Genomic DNA, 20,587 nt, shown 5'->3' with positions numbered 1-20,587 from the left:
AGCAGTGCCTTGATTTGTTACATATTTTTGTGTATACTTTTGATCTTACCTTAAGAAGGATATACTTGTCTGAGAGAAGATAAAACAAAGGCTCACTAGCCTGATTCCTGGGATGAGGAAATTACTTCATGGGGAAAAGTTGAGAAGGGTAGGCTAAAACAGTCATTGGATCATATTCAGGGCTTGACTCCTTTTTGTGACAGCCGAGAAGAAAGGCAGCAGACCACCACTGGGCAAGTCCTCCTCCAAGTCACACAGGCTTACCTTCCTGACTAGGGAACTATGTCAGCACTCTAACAATGTGAGTTGGTTACAATTCTGAAACTCTTTTCTTCATCTCTTAAACAAATGTACCTACACCACATGGACTACCGTGGTTCAAAAGGTCTTACTGGTAATGTCACATCTGATGATGAAATAAGAAAAATTAAACCCACAGCAAATTGGATACCATTCATGCAGCAATGGCTACTTACTGCACAAAACCTGCCTATCATATGCTTTGATTAACAGACACTGTGCAAGAATGTACTATCTAGACTGCTGTCCAATTTTGAAGGGTAGTGCAGAAATTAAGATCCCTCCTGTCGCAAATATGTGCCTGTACATTGTTATCCCGCAATGATATTAACCAGCAATGGGCCCCTAATGGTTTTCAAACAGCCTTGAGATTTTAGCATATGAAAATACTGCACAAAATCGAATGAGAACATTCAGATTATAAAATGACTCCAATAAGCTTGCTTTATCAAATTACAAAACACACAGGATTATTAGCTGATCATTTATTTGCTAATAGGTTGGAGGTTTGTTTGATTGCCAGTTCATTATGACACTCGCAGTGCTTGGAAAAGTCTCAATTTCAAGATAAAGGCTAAGTTCTGTAGAGCCTACAGACAGGACTAAGTGGCACGCACATGTTAAAGATATAAAGATGTTACAAAAGTCTGCAATGTGCAAAACAGTATTGTACATATGATGAAAACATCTATTATCATACTGAATGCTGACCATTGGCAAGAGAATAAAGTTTGCCTCTTCATAGTTAAAGATTTATATAATAATTTTACAAGATACTTTAAAAATTATTCAAATTGATTTCTCTTATTTATAACAGACTGAAACTCTATTAATAAGTCAAGTAGATAACTGGTGATAAATGAAAAATTCATCTAGTTTGAATGCTTATTTGGACATGCATTCAATATGTGAAGATTTGAGCAAGGAATATGTTTTCTGCTGCAGGCACAAATCCTACATGAAGGATACAGTTCTCTTCCTTTCATTGTACAAAGATACACATTCAGTACCACCTGTGTGCTATCCTGAGTTGAGAACCACTGGACCAGCAGGTGATTTTAGTATTAGTTAATGCAATTAAAAAATTAAAATAAATAAAAATTAAATACAAGTAATTACAATAAGTAGTATTTAGTAACCCCTGGCCCTTACTGAGTGTGGAAATGAGTTTCTGTGGATGGATTTATATTGTCCTTTCCATGTTTCAGTGACTTTTCCATTGATATTATGGCAGGAGATTGGGAGATCCAAAACACAAATTGACAACAAAGTGGTGATAGTAGAAGAGCATTAGCAATAGCCAATTAAATTGGGAAATAATTTAAAGTTTGTTCGCCATAAACATCATGACATTAAAAACTGACAATTGTTATTTCTTCTGATGACTCAGTCTGCTTCTTGGAAAACAGTATGATTAGGTGACTAAATGGATTCTCCCTCTCCTGGTGAGTTGCCAGGAGGTACATATTGAGATATTTGAGTCAAGTGATACAACGATAATATTATCAAATACGTGAGCTTTTGAACAGTTTAAACAAAGACAATTAGTAAGGTTCAAACTGTAGGATACAATGTTTTCAAAGATTGATTCAAAGACCACCAAAAGGACTCTTTAAGTGATTACTTTGTTTTGGATTCTGATATTTTTAAAAAAACTGCTCTTTTTCAGTACAATATTAATAAAAACTCTAATTTTACTAATGCCACACAGTATCATACTAGCCTTGTTTATTCAGAATCTTGCAACAAGCAGACCAAAACAGAAACTTTTACTTTTGCAATCACTTTCACCAATAACTGTTTAAGGGTTAGATTATTTTCATAATCACTTCTATTCTTTGTCAACTCCATTGGAAACATCTAAGCAGGAGGGGTGTTTAAAGAATGAAGAAGGTACCAGATTTCATTCAATTGGAAGAGCTATGGTCTGACAACTGTAGCCTGCAGCTTTTATAAATGATTTTTTGTATCCTTTGGTGATGGCCCACAGCTACAATGAAGGACCACTGCTGGTTACTGCTGGGATATTTTAAATGCAGCAACCCCTTATCCTTTACAATATTCAAGGCAAATTCTAATCCAGATAAGGTCCTAAAGTAGGAGATGGCCCTTGGCTTATTCAAGGACTTGACCTTTGGTTTCAACAAGTGGCCAGGGACACACTTACAGTGTTCGCAATCGTGTGGGAACCATGTTCCCAAACTGAACTTGTACCCATTTACTGTCAATGTCTGATTTCACCCCATCTTGGGTCTGATGAAATCTATGCAAATCCAGGGGATTCTTAGTTAGAGGGAAGTTAGGAAATAAATCAATTTATAAAATGCACTTTTAAATTTGGCCATTGAGCTACTGACGTTTAACAGCCCTAATAGGTGGAACTTGAATTCCAATGGATAAGAACGTCAGGCAGGGTATAAGGTGGGTTCCTACTCATTTTCCATATGTTTGGGCCTTCAGCCAATTTCATTTCCCTTAGTCTCGGTAGTGGTCTCCTATTTGTGCCTGAGCTGTCAGGCCTATCGATCCAGTCTTAAATCCAGTCTTCTTGCACTTAACTTCTCGCTTTATTTTGGAATGATCATCCATTATATGTTTCAGAATATTACAACGAAGATTAAAAATCTTCTTGAAATACATCGGTGGCTTAACAGGTAAATGTGGCTTGGCTCACTCTGAACTCTCAGGGTACAGCTGTCTAATCAAAATTCCAATTGGCAGCAAGAGGCTTGAGCTTTCTCAGGTTCCCCGTGCTGCTGAAGGTTCTCCTCATTGACCGCAATGAGTTGTAGCTATAGGAAATAAAAAGAGATGCAAATTAAGTAAATATTTTTCTATGAGATCTTGACAATCAGACAATTTTTCACTTACTTTCTTAACCTACCAGTGAATCACCAGGAGGCTCCTCTAGATAATATGGATGATACATTACAATTAATACACTTGACATTATAAAACATTCACACTGCTGTGGTTAGAATTGAATGAATCTGATCTGGTCTTCAAAGTTACATCCTGCAACTGCTATCTATAGCATGGATTCAGAGATCAATTAGAAGTTAATTACTGTGGTGAAAGAGCTTGCTGGTTAGAAGGCATTTGTGAATTCACAGATACGGATAGGAAGAACAGTTATTTTACACAGGACTTTTAATACTTTGAAATATGTGTGAAGATTCACTTAAAAACTAAAAATAGCTTGTAAAAATAAAAATTGTTGGAATCAAACAAATCATTGCGACTATTGTCTTTGGTTAATATATATTAGAATTTCTTTGACATAATCCATACATTTATTATTTTCAGTGAAATCGGCTCTGGAGAATAAAAGAATGTGATTATAAACACATTGTTATGACTAAGTTGCATTAAAAGATGTCAAGATATGCTTTTGAAATTTGTTTCAAAAGCTATATGATACATTTAACATAAAAGAGTACATAATTGCACTATGTGAAATAAGGCTGGGGCAAAATAGTCACTTCAAAGTTTCAGATATGCTTCCAGTTTTTTGGTTACAGGTAAGAAAAAGCACCTGGTACTTTGAATTATAGATGTGTGCATCTGGCAGGAACATAGCACAATGAGTTTCTTTCCCAAGTGTGAGTGATTGCAAAATATCTCAACAAGTTGTTAAAACAGATATCACAGAAGTCATTATAATGAACATGTTGGAATGTTTCCCAGTGCGAGATAGATGCACTGAATTTCAAGGCAAGAGATTTAATTATTCAAAAGGGATGAAAACCTAGGGCAGTGCATGCACTCTTCTTGGTCATAGGAAATCTATTTTAAAAAATTTGGTGTCTACAACTACTAGAGTCTCTTTTAGCTTTGTGTCTGGATCCTGAGATCTTTGCTCATGAATCAAACAAAAATAGCAATTGGGCCCTGATGCAGTTACACAAGATTGATGAGGGTAATGCTGTTTGTCAGCAACGTCAGCATCTATGAAATAAAATGGACAGGAGGATCATGGATATGAAACTGGCTTAGTGCTAGGAAACAGTGGTGAATTGCTATTTATTGAACTGAAGAAAGGTATGTAGAGGGGTTCCTCAGGGGTCACTGTTGGACCCTCTATCCATTGATGACCCAGATTAAGTATGGTGCAAAATTTCAAAATCTGTAGATGATACAAACCTTAGACTACTGCAAACTGTGAGGAGGATGGTGTTAATCTTCAAGAGGATATTGAAACAGACAGATGAGTGGCAGATAAACTTTAATGCTGATAAGTGTGAGGCAATTCATTTTGGTAGGAAGAAACAGGAGAAGCAATATAAAGAGTACACTTCTAATGCAGGTGGAAGACAGAGAGACCAAGGCAGAGGTGCATGGATCATTGAAAGTGACAGAAAGATTAGGAAAATGGTTAACAAAACAAATAGGATTCTATTTACAAATAGTGCAGAGAACACACAAAAAAACAAAGTAATTATGATAAACCTACAAAACTGTTTGGCTTAAACTCTAATATTGTGCCAGTTCTGAAGACCACACTTTAAAAAGGAGGTGAAAACATTACAGAGGGTGGATAACAGATTCATGAGATAGATGGGAAAGGTGGCATTGTTCTCCTTGGAAAGAAGAGTAAAAGGAGATTTGACAATGGGTTTTAGCACATTCATGAAGGGTTTCAACAAAATAAGAAGGGAGAGGCTTTTCTGATAACCAGATGGATCTAGATCCAGACATTGATATAAGGAGATTGTCAAAAGAAGCAATGGTGACATGAGGAAAACCTTTATAAGCAGTGAGTCTTTAGGATTTGGAATGCACTGCCTGAAAGTATTGGGGGGGGGGGGGGGGGGATGTGGTGGCCTTTAAAGTGAATTTTAAATTAATTGAAGAAAACAAATTGCTGTGTGAAAGGGAAAATGAAAGAGAGCAGGAATAGGTTAAGCCATATTGTAGAAAACAATTATGGACGTTTAAACAGAATAGCCTTCTCCTGTGCTGTAACATGCTCAGAACATCACTAAAGGTTGATTTGCATCTTTAAAGAACATGGCTGGCTTTGGGCCCTTTGATACCTGTAATTTCAAATTTGAGTTGGCCAGATAGAGCTAGGAACAGAATGATTTCTTCCATTTTAACTCATGGGTTTAAAATGTGCCCCATATTCATTGAAGCATATAGCTTTAATTTTTACTGATAGTAAAATAAAAGTGACTGACATTTGGAGAACTAACTATCAAAATCAGTTTTTCTGTGATTAAATACCACCTAGAATGAACTTGAAACCTTAAATTCCTGTCATGGGGAGTCCAATACATTACGTTCTGAGCCTTTGCAGGGAATCTTGAGCCAGATTTTCTGATGAATGGTAGTTATAGTCAGACTGCCACTTTCTTTCTATTTTTTCCATTAAGATATATCTCCCCAGTTTTAGTAGAAGATTCTGGTAATGGATTCTGCAAAAATGAGGAGTATATTTTTAACCTAATGACCTCTTCATAATGCAGGATAGTTGGAGGAAGGCACACCCATACTCCTTTCTTCACGGCACTATTTGCTGTACTTGGAGATCTAAGTACCCAGCAGCACAGGCAGGCATTTTGTTAGCTCCTATGAAAGTTTTAATATCTAGGTTAAGTATAAGGTTAGGGTACCTGGTGGGAAGAATTTTAGGTGGATAAGGTGGGGGCGGCACCATGGCTAGCACTGCTGCATCACAGCACCAGGGTCCCAGGTTCGATTCCAGCCTCGGGTGACTGTGTGGAGTTTGCACATTCTCCCCGTGTCTGCATGGATTTCCTCCGGGTGCTCCGGTTTCCTCCCTCAGTCCAAAGATGTGCAGGCCAGGTGAATTGGCTATGGTAAATTGCCCATAGTGTTAGGTACATTAGTCAGAGGGAAATAGGATGGGGTGGGTTACTCTTTGGAGGGTCGGTGTGGACTAGTTGGGCCGAAGGGCCTGTTTCCACACTGTAGGAAATCTAATCAAGGTGCTAGGTAAGTAGGGGGCCAGGTGGGTATAGTGGTAGGCAAGGGCACTAGGTGTGTGGTTGCTAGGTGGATTGATTGCAAGGGTGGCAGGTGGGTGGGCTGCCATGATGCAAAGTGGGAAGGGTGTTTAAGGTAGCTTGGGTTGCATTGGGATGGGCAAGGCAGGGCGTATGTGAGAGGAGTGTTGTGGCCAGCAAGGGGAAGAGGACCTGGCAGCTCTGACTACATAGGAACGGGTGTGCCGGATCTTGGGATTAAGATTCTCAGGAGATGACAGTGCTTGATCCCGGGATAGGGAAGTTGTCAGTTCTCTGATGGGTGGTGGGTGGATTACAGGAAGATGGGGATTATGTCAGTTGTCTGGCAGGTTGGTCAGGTCGAGGGAAGAGGGCTGGTGGAGAGGGATTGTCAGATCCACTGGCAATCAGGTGTGGGTCCAGATATGGCGGGAAGATGCTGGGATCAGGGGTGGTGGTAAGGGTTGCTAGGTCCCTGGGAGAGAGATTGAATTGTTAGGCCCTGGGGAACTCAAGAGGCTGGTTTGGAGGTTTAAGGGGTTTGGTTAAGGTTTGGCTGAGGTGTGCTTGGTAAGTCATGAATCAGTTTAAAAATTTTAATTAGACGAGGTTTTTACTTGTCTAATTTTCCTGAGTTGCTATAAACTGTAGCAGGATTCTCTGACTTCTCTGATTTAAATGTATACTTTCAGAGGGTACAAAGTGAGCAGAATTGCCCACGGTAATCTTCAGTTTCCTAGGCATTTCCCTCAGACTCTGGCAATGATCTGCCTGAATAGCATGCAACACAATCATTTTCACTGTAATTTAGTAAATGTAACAATAATAAATCAATCAATCAATATTGGGCATTCTGCAATTCCTTTCTACTCTGCAGAAAATCTAGATTCTTCTGTCATTTTTGTCCCATGTAGAAAGGAATGAAGCTTTTTAGATATAAATTCAACATGCAAATGAAAGATAAGATAGGGCAAGTGCATATTGATGATAATTTCTAACAGTGATACGTGTAGAAAGGAGAGGTCAAGGTCAGTGAACGGAAATCAAAGTAATTTCCTTAATTTGCCTTTTTCTTCTTGGTTTTGTGGTCTATGCCCTTTATTGGTTGGTTAAAAGGTTAAGATATTTGAATGCAGGAATATAATTGGAAGGGAAGATTGGTTAAAATGTGTACAGCCTTTTATTGTTTTTGGACTTGTCACTGCAGAAAGTATTGATGTAAAAGTGTACCTCATTTAATCCAGAGAATGAAAATGAAACGGATTTTGCTTTGTTCATTCTTAAAACAAGAAGGCAATCTATAAAGTCAAAACCAATAGCACAAGTTGAGTCAGAAAAAAGATATTTCATCTGTCGCACTCTCATCTCCCTTTTCGATACTATACCATGAAAATATTCTGAAGATGTGGGAAGTATTTCTGTAATACACATCTTTCACATAATTGAAAATGATCACAAATATTCTGCACTATTCAGATAAGGTACAATTATACTGCACTAAATGTGTTCTATTCCATATGCAATGATGATTTTTAAAAAATGCCTTGGGATTTGTTTGCATAATATGTTTGGCATAAAATAGAACTACAAGCGATTTGCACCAGTGTTTGTTACAGGTAAGTGATGTTTTATTGCTTCTGGATATGTTTGATGTAAATTAAGAAAGGCAGTTGCAAGTAAGAAGAGTGCTATTAACTAAGACAGATTTGTTTAACAGCTTTCCTAAGTACCTGTCATTATTTATAATATATGCAGCCATTTGATATTAAAGTGCTCAATATGGTAAAAGCATCATTTGTTGAGTATAAAATAGACAGCATAGATAAGTCATCAATTCTAAAATGTGAACACTTTAAGAGGTGGTATAATTGCAGCAATATTCAAATGAAACATTTAGAAATGTGACATTTTTTGTGACATCTAATTGTTTTTTTCATGGTTCATGATCAAAGTGATTGTGAACTGTAGAAATAGCATGCATTGTACTTGCTAGCAGAATTAAATACTCTCAGATTAGTTATGACATGAAGATGTCACAGCATGCATCTTGTGTATTGGACAACAATGTAACTGACCTAAATGTCAGTAATGTTATCAACATCTTTACTTCCAAATCCAAGTGCTAATTAGATTCTGATTATTGCCAGATATAGGAATATTGCCACTACTAACCTAACACAACTGCAGTGTTTATATTGGCTGGGAGAATTTGAGTCTCAAAAATCACATTCTGAACCCAAAACTTCCTCACACGTTTCCCATTTAGGTTTTAACTGTGGTGGGGTAGTGGCAGGCAGTCAACCACCCTTTGGTCCTTAAATATGAGCCTAATTGTTGCTGTATTAGGTAATGGTTCTGTAAGAATTCATGTTCACGTTACACTGAGCCCCAGCCAGTCTGTTGATGCCAGAGACAGTCTGTCGGTGGACAGGCAGGGGGCTGGAAGAACACAGCAAGCCAGGCAGCATCAGGAGGTGGAGAAGTCAACGTTTCAGTGTAACCCTTCTTCAGGACTGTGGGTAGTATTGGGAGAGCTGCAGATAAAGGGGGTGGCAGGGTGGTGAAGTGGGGACAGGTGAAGACAGATAGAGGGTACGACCTGGTTGGTCAATGTAAGGAATGAATCTGGTTGTTGGCTGGAAGGAGTGGATGGGAGGGAGAGGGACTGGGAAGGGAGTTGGGGGATTGGGAGGGAGGTTATTTGAAATTAGAGAACTCAGTGTTGAGTCCCCCGGGCTGTAGGCTGCTCAGGCGGAAGATGGGGTGTTGTTCTTTCGATTTGTGGTTTGGTTTGTTGTAGCAATGGAGGAGGCCAAGGATGGTCATGTTAGAATGGGAGTGGGAAGGGGAATTTATCTGGGTGGTGACTGGGAGGTCCAGTTGGACCACCCGGCTGCGATGCTCGGCGAACCATTCCCTAAGTTTATGTTTGGTCTCCCGAATGTAGAGAAGACCACTTTGGGAGCACCTGATGCAGAAAGGCTGGTGAACCTTTGTCTGGTGAACCAGGTGAGACAGAGGTTCACTTGCCTCTCTTCCAACCTAGTTTACTGTATTCCGTGCAGCTCCCCCTACACCCACCCCAGTCCTGAAAAAGGGTTACGCCCGAAACGTTGACTGCTCCACCTCCTGATGCTACCTGGCTTGCTGTGTTCTTCCAGCCTCCAGTCTGTCTACTTTGGATTCCAGCATCTTCAGTTTATTTGTCTCTAACCAAATCTGTAGGTGGAGACAGTAAGTTCTATACTTGCCATTCTAGGGACCAGATGTATCTTACACAGCTCTAAAGAGTCCCAGTAATTATGTCTGTCAAGCAGTATATGTATAGCTATCACACTGGATACCACTTTATTGTTTAAAAAATAGTGCCTCCCCACTAAAAGCTCTAGCACAGATCATTGGATAGGAGGATTGGTGACTCAAACAATTGTTACTCTAAACACATGGTGGCAAGATATCATGAGGTGCCAGTAGGGGTAATCAGACTATGCCACATTGTGAGCAATAACACAGATCAAATTCCATGCTGAGACATTCATCTGTGAGGAGAATAAAAACCAGAAGAAAATAAAATATCGAAAATAAATGGGTTTAACACTTTAAGAGCACTACTGCTTTAGGAATACATGCAGTCAGACTGCAGCTAAAATGTGATTATCAACAAACAGAGACTATAGTAGCCAAAGAGAAACAGGACTTTCACAAGAAAAATGAGAAGAAAGGGAATATTTGTGGGTTAAGAAAAGAGAGAAAAGCTAACCACACCCAGTAAAAGACCTTTGCCTATTGAAGGAAGTTTTGTAGGCAGCAGGAAGAGGTTGCAGGTGTAAAATTTCAAAGGGCAAAGGGAATAACTTTATGAATACAAAGCCTAAGTAAAGGAAGTTAAGAGAGTTCTCGTCTCTCATAATGAACACTGCAGCCACTGAGATTAGATTCCACCAGTTGCATCTGAAAGAAAGAGTGAAAGGGCCAGGAAAAGAAATTTTAAAGTGGTGCTAAAGAAATGGGAAGACCTCAGAATTTATCTAAGATGGATTTAGAATCTTTAGAGAATTCTGGTGAAAGATTTTTGCAGAAGGCAATTCAACAGAAACTAAATGTTAAAAGGATTGGAACTCAGAAATTAAACTGTGATTTTGGTGTCAAGATTCATAGGGGCTGAAGCCAAAGAACATTTTCATATTTTGTGAAGAAGGAACTGCTTGATATTTTAGACTGTGAAAAATGGGAAACAAGGCTTTTGCTCAGGAGGAACTGAGGAAACTCCATCTTGAGAAGTAAAGAAGGCACTTTAAAAGTTGGGTAATCATAATTTTGATTGTTAAAAAAGATGGGAAGACCCTTCAAAGAGTCATGAACACATAGGAAGTAATACAGAGATACAATATTACAATTCAAAACATTATTGAAGAACTTTAAGCAATATTACCGCAATACAGAGTTTAAAAATTGTAAATAAATGTAATACTGCACAGAGTCTAGGACACTCTACAATAATTAAATAAGCAAAATTACTTTCAGAAGAAATGGAAGGAACGATAATATATCCATAGAGATTCAAGATCAGAGAGGGCCCATATTTAACATAAGATTGAACATCCTGGAGAAAACTCTTAATATACAGAATTGCCTCAAAATTAAACACTAAGTTTTGAGTTTTTTGAAGAAGTAACTAAGAGGATTGATCAGGACAGAGTGGTGGATGTCATCTACGTGGACTTCAGTCAGACATTCAACAAGGTTCCTCATGGTAGACCAATTAGCAGGGTTAGATTACATGGAATAGAGGAAGAACTAGCTATTGGGATATAGAACTGGCTCGAAGGTAGAAGACAGAGTGTGGTGGTGGAAGGTAGCTTTTCAGACTGGAGGCCTGTGGTCAGGATCAGTGCTGGGTCCACTGGTTTTCATCATTTATATAAATGATTTAGATGTGAACATAGGAGGTATGGTTAGTAAGTTTGCAAATTGGAGGTGTAGTGGACAGCAAAGAAGATTACCTTAGTGTACAATGGGATCTTGATCAGATGGGCCAATGGGCTGAGGAGTGGCAGATGGAGTTTAATTTAGATAAATGTGAATTGCTGCATTTTGGAAAGGCAAATCAGGGCAGAACTTATACACTTAATGGTAAGGTCCTGGGGAGTGTTCCTGAACAAAGACACCTTGGAGTGCAGGTTCATAGTTTCTTGAAAGTGGAGTCACAGGTAGTTAGGATAGTAAAGAAAGGTAATTGTCCCAGGAGGTATGCTTGCCTTTATTGGTCAGTGCATTGAGCATAGGGGTTGGGAGGACATGTTGCGGTTGTACAGGACATTGGTTAGGTCATAATTGGAATACTGTGTACAATTCTGATCTCCCTGCTAATAGGAAGGATGTTGTAAATCTTCAGAAAAGATTTACAAGGATGTTGCTAGGGTTGGAGGGTTTGAACTATAGGGAGAGACTGAATAGACTGGGGTTATTTTCTCTTGGAGCATCAGAAGCTGAAGGGCGACCTCATAGGGTGAAATCATGATGGCATGGATAGGCAAAGTCTTTCCCCCAGGTGGGGGAATTCAAAACTAGAAAGCATAGGTTTAAGGTGAGAGGGAAAGATTTAACAGGGACCTCGGGAGCAACGTTTTCATGCAGAGGGTGCTGTGTGTTTGAAAGGTGCCGACGGAAGTGGTGGAGGCTGGGACAATTACAACATTTAAAAGGCATCTGGATGGGTATATGATTAGGAACAGTTTAGAGGGACATGGGCCAAATGCTGGCAAATATGATTAGATTAATTTAGGATATCTGGTCATATGGATGATTTCCATGTTGCATATCTGTACGAATCTATGACTCTAAATACAGAAGTAGGACAGTTATGGAACTGAAGAAAAGGAGGATGCTTAATATGCTAAGAGCTCGATACAGTAGAGCAATCTACCTTAGAAAAGATATCTAAGGCATTCATAGGGGAAATTGATGATTCTAACGACAGCACTTATTTATATCAATGGACATCCTGTTAATTTGATGTTTGCAAGTGGTGAGGTTAGTATACTGTTAGTTACCATTGCTGATGAAGTAAAAGCTACAACAGATGACACTAAGTGGTATAAGTGAGATAACTGTCAAGAACATAAGAATAGTACAAGTTACAAGAAATAGGAGATGCACAAGGTAGTTTAAAATGTTTACATAGTTCACAATCTAAGCTCCTCAGATTTGATCCAATAGGCATGTTTGGGCTTCAATATCCTTGACTTTCCTCATTCCTGAAGAAGAGCTCATGCCCGAAACGTCGATTCTCCTGCTCCTTGGATGCTGCCTGACCTGCTGCGTTTTTCCAGCAACACATTTTCAGCTCTGATCTCCAGCATCTGCAGTCCGCACTTTCTCCTTCAATATCCTTAACAGGATTGAAAGCATCCCAATAGTTCTAAGACAAAATCCAGTCCAAAAACAAACAGTTGTCAAACAACTAATCAAAGGGTAACGGGTAGAAGCTTTTATTGGGCTTCCGAGACTCATGTAGAAATTAAAGAAAATATCACAGCATAACATTCAAGGCTGTGGGCCCAGTGTGGGAAAATTGGACTAGTGTAGGCCGTAGTGTATTTTCTCGTAGTACAGGCTCAATGGGCCTTAAGGGCCTCTTCTGTACTGTATGATTCTGTGAATCTAAGCAAAGAAATCTGTTAAGATTATGTATCATGACATAAAAGAAATGGTTTGTATAGTTAAGAAAAAAGCAGTGGTCAGTAAATCAAAAGAAACTCAATTAGGTTTGATAAGAACAAAAGAGTGACCAATCTGTGATACCATTCATTAGGTGTTGAAGGATGACTAGACTAAATGTTCAATGGATTAGTGGTGCTGGAAGAGCACAGCAGTTCAGGCAGCATCCAACGAGCAGCGAAATCGACGTTTCGGGCAAAAGCCCTTCATCAGGAATGTTCAGTGAGTTGACTGGAAGCAGATACATTGAGTACCAACAGCATTTCAACCTCATTGATGATTTACTGGTCTGTTACAGAAGACTAGTTATTCCAGGTTCCCAAAGATTGTAAAGATCCACATCTTTGTTTTTCATTTACATTTGGACTGTAGACTATAAAAGAAAGTTACTACTTTAAATCAAGGAGATTGTATGAAGTGATAGTTACAATTAAAAAAATTATGCTTACTGGAGAACATTGGAAATTAAGCCTCACTATTCTTGGAGTGATCACAAATGTGAAAATGTGATTTAACCACTAAATTGCCAAATACTACTTAGCTATCAATCAGGTTAAAAGACTGTGCATGTGAATACCAAGAACATAACTACAATAATTAAACTGTCTTCAAACAATAACAAGAACAAAACATGGTTACTAGCTTGTAATTCAACAATTTAAACTCTATCCTTTACTTTTAAAAGTGCAATACAAGCAGATAAGACATAAGTAATATGGATGGGGAAAATATCAGAGAAGCATTAGTCTGGCACCAATTCTTGGTTCACAGACATTGATGGGTTGCTCTCTGTGCAGTACATTGAAAATTGTGTGATTAAGCTACAACTTAACAAGGATTAAATTTACAAATATTATTGCAAGAAACCAAATTGCAGGTGTGGTTGAGACTAAAAAGATTGGTTCAAAGCAGATATGGAAGTACGTGACCAACAGACTGTCGCCTAGATCTTGTAGTTAGGATGTTGGGCACAGCTTGCGAGGATTTCTTGGGAAGACATCATGGAACAGGTTAACTGAAGGTACTGACTGTTATTTGTGGAGGATCAAGTAAAAATGTAAGTAAGAGGTACGATTAAAGCTGTTATATCCAGAAGTCTCAACTTTCAACTAGGTAGTCTACGAATAAGAAGAAATAAAGCTGGATTTTTAAAAGATTGTAGACTCATTCCTTATTTCTTAGAAACCCAGCACTTTCTTTTGGCCTTTTATGGTTCTTCACCAATAACATGAAGATATCAGTCTTTCTTTCAGTGGTTAAGCATTCACCCTTTCAATGCCTCTGAATGCTTCTTGTCCCCCATTTTCCTCTCAACAAGGACATTTGCAGAGAGCAGTGTACAGAGGAGTGGTGAGTGACAACAGCTACCAGCAGATTTTTTGTTACTACTTCACATAGGAAGGACATAAAGAAAGGTTTAGGTGTGTTCACTTTGCAAGTTAGAAGCTTCAGCTTTATTGTCAACATACAGTGTTGTTACTAATAGCCCAGGTAAAAATTAAGTAGTTGTTACTATGCTGAGCAAAGTTTTCCTGAACACACAAGCATGAAGTCAATGTGTGTATCATTCCTCCCAACTGTTTGAATGAAGTAACATTGTAGATACATCTTACAATGAGTTCCAGTAACTTGTCCTTTAAAATATCAGTATTTTCTCCCAGTTCCCTTAGTTTGAAGCTGTATAATTTCCCATTCTTGTTAGTCCACAGTTCATAGCAAAAATGGTCTTTACATGTATCTATCCTTAGGAAAGATGAAATGCCATTTCAAAATGTGTTTCATCACAAGGTATATGACACAAAGACAACATGAGACTTGCATCCATCTGTCCTTCCTTATGCGTGTCATATACAGTTATTATAACCTTTCACTTAAATTCTTAACTTATTTAATCACTTTTGATTTTTAGTAGACAATGTGTTTGCTATCACATTATCTTTACAATCAATGTGAACAATCCTTATATCGCATGGTTGCATAACTAAACATCATCTGAATAATCATGCATTTTGGGTTTTATACTTTTTAAAAAAATGAAAATAGATTAGATTAATAGTTCATTGCAACCATGTCAGACATAGACTTCAATATGTTTAAGAGTCAATAATAGTCCCAAAGTCTCCTTTTCTACTGTGGACTATTTCCTCTAATTTAATTTTAATATTCCACTGGCTTCTTGATTCCCAACTCATCATTTTTCAGTAGGCCTTAATTTATTCCCAATCACTAACATTAATTGCCATTTTAAAAGATTTGGTAAAGTCAGGGTGGCCAACACCAGTTCACTTATTAGGATTGCCTTCAGCTCCTTGAAGGCTGCTTGCCATTCTGCTAACCATAACACTTTTGCTTCTTTCATTTCAAATGCGTTAATGGTACAACTACCATGTTAAAATTAGGCACTAATTTCCAATTAAACCCACCCATTCATAAATATCTAATGATTTCCTGTTTAGATTAGATTACTTACACAGTGTGGAAACAGGCCCTTCGGCCCAACAAGTCCACACTGCCCCGCCGAAGTGCAACCCACCCATACCCCTACATCTACCCCTTACCTAACACTACGGGCAATTTAGTATGGCCAATTCACCTGACCTGCACATCTTTGGACTGTGGGAGGAAACCGGAGCACCCGGAGGAAACCCACGCAGACACGGGGAGAATGTGCAAACTCCACACAGAGTGTTGGGAATGAGGAATTTGATCAGAATCTTAATTTTTGTCATTCATTTTAATACTTGTCCTTGCCTTCCGTCTCGTTATAGTTGTTATTCTGCTTTTGCAAATTTACTTTTGGTCAGATTTATTACGAAGCTAGCAAACTCCAATTTCATAAACTGGTCCTCTTGCTGTCTTAATGTTCTTACCATGTATTATTGCATAGCACAAGGTCATCTAAATAAATTACAGTCACTTAGTTTCAGCTACAACTCGATCCGTAAGTCTTTGTAACATATCTGGGCATCTTAAAAACCAAATAGCATCACTCAATATTGATGTAACTCATTTGATGTAACAAAGACAAATATTCAGATATATATACATTTATAGTTCGGAGATAATGAACATAAGAACATAAGAGCTAGGAGCATGAATTGGCCATCTGGCTCTTCGAGCCTGCTCCGCCAATTAAATAAAATCACGGCTGATTTTTCTATGGCCTAAGCTCCACTTACTTGCCTTCTCACCATAACACTTAATCCTTTACTATTCTGAAAATTATCTATGTTAAAACATTTACTGAGGAAGCCTCAACCACTTCACTGGGCAGGGAATTCCATAGATTCACTACTCTCTGGGTGAAGACGTTCCTCCTCAATTCAGTCCTAAGTGACTTACTTGATGGATTGCCCTGATTGCAAGAAGAAAAATCAATTATATCATGTGGACATGTTGATGTGACATCATCACTGAGAAGAAATGAGAAAGAGCAAATATGTCAGGTGGTAAGACTCATAAAGGATGACAGAGACAATGAAAGATTTTCTATATTCCTCCATGTCCTGCTATAAGAATTTCATGAGTTACCCGCAATTTCTGGGGATACAGCTATCCGCTGAACAACCATCCATTCCTCATTTACAGGTCTATGAGGCTGCTTCCGCTTCCTTGCTTCTCTGTTTTTAATGTGATAACACTTTGGACTCCTTCAGCCTCAGCTTCAGTGTGAACTGCCTGTGCTAAGGTATTTAACTTTGAATCTTCTTCATGAGCAGACAATCCTTTGAATTATCCCCAACTTTAAATCAAGCCTCACTTACTCTAGTATTTGCATTACTCTGACCACTGGTGAGAGACTTGTTTTGTCATTATTCAGATCACCAGACACAATGCAAAATACCTGGAACTTGTTCCTATAACAATTCTGTTTCCTTAAGCTCATTTGGACTTTCTGTGATTATGCGTAAAGCCATAACCTTTACTCTAGCCAAATCATTCTTTAGGAGTAAGTCAACCCCATTTATGGATAGTTTCTAAACTCTCCTACTTCCACTGCTCTGGACAACAAATCAATTGCATTTTATACGGTGGAATCTGGGATACACACTTTACTTATCCCATTTACTAACACTTACGCCTCATTTCAGTCTCAAAAGGGAAAAGTAGATATTTCTCCAACAAAAGAATTTGAGAAGCTCTTGCATCCCTTATATAGTTATGGGTTTACCTGAATCATGTGAAGATAGAGGAATTTTTTTTCTCTTGGCAAAGAAAACCATTTATATCTCTTATCCATCTCGTTTCCCTTTCTTGCACTCATGACAACTTTTCCTGTGGTTTCCTGGTTATAATAAAAGCTACAACTTGATCTGCACATTTTACTTTTGAGTTCCTTTTTTATTCACTCTAATGAAATTCAATAATTCAATGGGGTTATTGCAATTTCAATACTTCTGAATAAAGGAGCTCCATTTTATTACAATGGAAACACTCGTTTTCATTTCCACTCTTTCTGCTCTGGTGAGGGACCTTAGGGGCACTCTCAGCTGTCTATTCTTTACCCTGGTAATAGACCTTCTTTTCACTCTCTAATCCTCAATCCTTTTCAAGTTTATGGAGATGACAGGGAAAAAAAAAGTTTAATTTTGTGGATCAGGAAAATGGTTATGGTTATTGGAAGTCAGTTATCTCAGCTCCAGAACATCTTCACAGGAGTTAGTCAGTGTAGTGTCCTAGGCCCAATCATCTTGAGCTGCTTTATCCATGGCCTTCCCTCCATCATAAGGTCAGAATTGGGGACGTTCACCAACGATTGCACAATAGTCAGCATTATCCGCGACTCCTCAGATATTGAAGCAGTCCATGTTCAAATGTAACAAGTTCTGGACAATATACCAGCCTGGGCTGACAAGTAGCAAGTAATATTTGCAATGTACAAATGCTAAGCTATGACCATCACCAATAAGAGACAATCTAACCACCGCCCCTTGATATTCAATGGTATTACTATCACTAAATCCTCCCCTGTCAACATCCTGGGGGTTATCATTGACCAGAAACTCAACTGGACTCACTACATAAACACAGTGACTACAAGAGCTGATCAGAGGTTAGGAATACTGTGGCGAGTAACTTACTTGCTTTTCCAAAGCCTGTCTACCATCTACAAGGCACAAATCAGGAGGGTGTCGGAATACTCCCCACTTGCCTGGTAGAGGGTAGCCCCAACAACACCCAAGAAGCTTGATGCCATCCAAGCCAAATCAGCTCTCTTTGTGATAGTCGATTGGCACTACATCTACGAATATTCATTCCCTCCACTATCGACGTTAATTAAAAGCAGTGAGTACTATCTACAAGATGCACTGCAGAAATTCACCAAGTATTCTCAGGCAGAACTGCCCAAAGCCCGAGATGGACAAGGGCTGCAGATACATGGGAACATCAGCAACTTCAAGTTCCCCTTCAAGCCACTCACCATCCTGAGTTGGAAATATATCATTATTCCTTCACTGTTGCAGGATAAAAATCCTGGAATTCCCTCCCTTAAAGGCATTGTGGGCCAACCCACAGTAGGTGGACTCCAGCGGTTCAAAAAAGCAGCTCACCACCACCTTCTCAAGGGCAACTTGGGACAAGCAATAGATTCTGGCCAGCCAGCAATGCCCACATCCCACATACGAAATAATGAAAATAAACACCATTCGCTATTACTGCTCCCTGTTTAGCAGATGCAAACCTTTCGTCTTTAACAGAGTATCTTCTTACAAAATGTTTTTACATTCTTCTGAGAGAATGATTTCTTTGATACCTTCATATTAGGTTTCAAATTCTAATGCTAGTATCCACCTATCAAAATTACTTTGCTTAATCCTTTCAAAATTAATGCAGGTTTTTTCATGTAATTTTCTTAAATTTCAAAACTTTTGCTTCTGTGTTTCAGGAACTGATTCATTTGTACCCAGAATAACAGTTTGTCAGAATCCATAGAAACTTCCTCTGATGTGTTGAAATGCTAGATTGATAACCATCTGAGAATTTCACAACTTATTTATTTTTGCCATCAAGAATGAAGAATTATTGGCCAAAAGTGATTTTTTTTCCTCAAAAATGCAACCCTGCAGAAAGAAATGTGTTTTCTTCCTCATTTACCTGGTGTGTGCGCTTGTGTCCGTGAGTTTTTGGGTTATTTAGAGGCGTAAACACTTATATTTTCATACTGCAAATGAAGTATGTTAACCAATTTTGTATCAATACTGAATAAAATTTTATTCATAAAAATCAGTAACTTTGTGTTTGTTAAAGAAACCTGATGTGTGAATCTTTAGGTCTCATACATTTAATGAATTATTGTATGTGCTGTTATTTTTAACTGAAGATGGATTGGAAAGTGCGCAATTAGAAGATAATGACACTCAGAATTGGGTTCAGATCAAGAGAATTCTGAAATGTCACTCAGGTTGAGCAGCCCTTAAATCAATTAAAGAATTTTACTGTCCCCCAAGGAGGCATCAAATCTGTAGAAATTGCTTCAAAAATAGAATTCTGATTGAAACAACTCTTTCTTATTGTGCTCTTTGTGGGGTATTTGCCCAATGAGAGCTAATCATTTCAGATCTTTTTAAGTTATCTTTTTCCCAGAATTACAATTAGCTCGTATTCTGCCATGATGCTGATGTGCTGGTGTTGGACTGCGGTGGACAAAGTTAAAAATCACACAACACCAGGTTATAGTCCAACAGGAGCTTTTGCAGCGTTGCTTCTTCATCAGGTAGCTGTGGAGCAGGATCATAAGACACACAATTCATAGCAAAAAAATCACAGTATCATGCAACTGATACGATATACTGAACAAACCTAAATTGTTCAATATATCATACCAGTTGCATGACACTGTGATCTTTTGCTATAAATTCTGTGCCTTATGGTACTGCTCCACAGTTACGTGATGAAGGAGCAGTGCTCTGAAAGCTAGTACTTCAAAATAAACCTGTTGGACTATAACGTGGTGTGTGATTTTTCACTGTATATCAGAATTATGCCAAAAAAACTTATTACAATTAATTCAAATGGCTATTATATCTTGAATCATAATCTACACCAATAAGGGTTATGGTAATAATGGAACAGGGCACACTGTACTGAGATGTGGAGCGACTTTGAATTTTCTGAAACTGAATATTTAATAGTGCTATAATTACCATTTCCTTGACAAAATGTTGTACTTGCCTACAGCTTTATTTTGCTAGCATCAACATAGTTGCTTCTGGTGATATTCTTACAGATATCTAAGGAAAAGATAAGCTTACACCAGTCAGTCTAATGCAGTTTAATAACAATGTGCACACAAAACTACTCTGGTACAGCAGTCTTATTATAATGCTCTCTTCATGGCTTGTCAATGTGGGAGTAAACCCTGTAGAGAGGCTCTGATAGCTTGGTGTTTTATTGCGCTCATCAAGATTTGTTAGGAAGTGTTAAGTAAGGCAGCATTGCCATAAAATATTTAGGCAACTAGTATCAAATTTTAAGTGTCAATATGGTAGCACTGCATAGTTAGGGAACGACTGATAATAATGGTCAAGGAGCTTTTGGCTTACATGGCTAATTAGGATGCATTCCTTTGTAACTATGTGTGAAATGTGTTTAACTGT

General features: G+C 38.4%; 1 protein-coding gene across 7 annotated transcripts in view; it reads right to left on the bottom strand.

Moving 5' to 3' along the window:
- Positions 1 to 730: 730 nt before the first annotated feature.
- The window catches only part of pmfbp1 (polyamine modulated factor 1 binding protein 1), an 829,187-nt gene continuing 809,330 nt past the window's right edge, over positions 731 to 20,587 (bottom strand). For all 7 annotated transcript variants that reach the window (XM_072595986.1, XM_072595983.1, XM_072595987.1 and 4 more), the window contains one exon: positions 731 to 3,092. In XM_072595986.1, coding sequence (XP_072452087.1) covers positions 2,999 to 3,092 — 94 coding nt within the window. In that variant the 3' untranslated portion in view covers positions 731 to 2,998. The remainder of the gene's footprint in view (positions 3,093 to 20,587) is intronic.

The sequence above is a fragment of the Chiloscyllium punctatum genome, chromosome 26 (genome assembly GCF_047496795.1).
Source record: "Chiloscyllium punctatum isolate Juve2018m chromosome 26, sChiPun1.3, whole genome shotgun sequence".
NCBI classification, from domain to species: Eukaryota; Metazoa; Chordata; class Chondrichthyes; order Orectolobiformes; family Hemiscylliidae; genus Chiloscyllium; species Chiloscyllium punctatum.
Note: the sequence above shows the minus strand (reverse complement) of the source record. Positions and strands in the feature narration are given on the sequence as shown.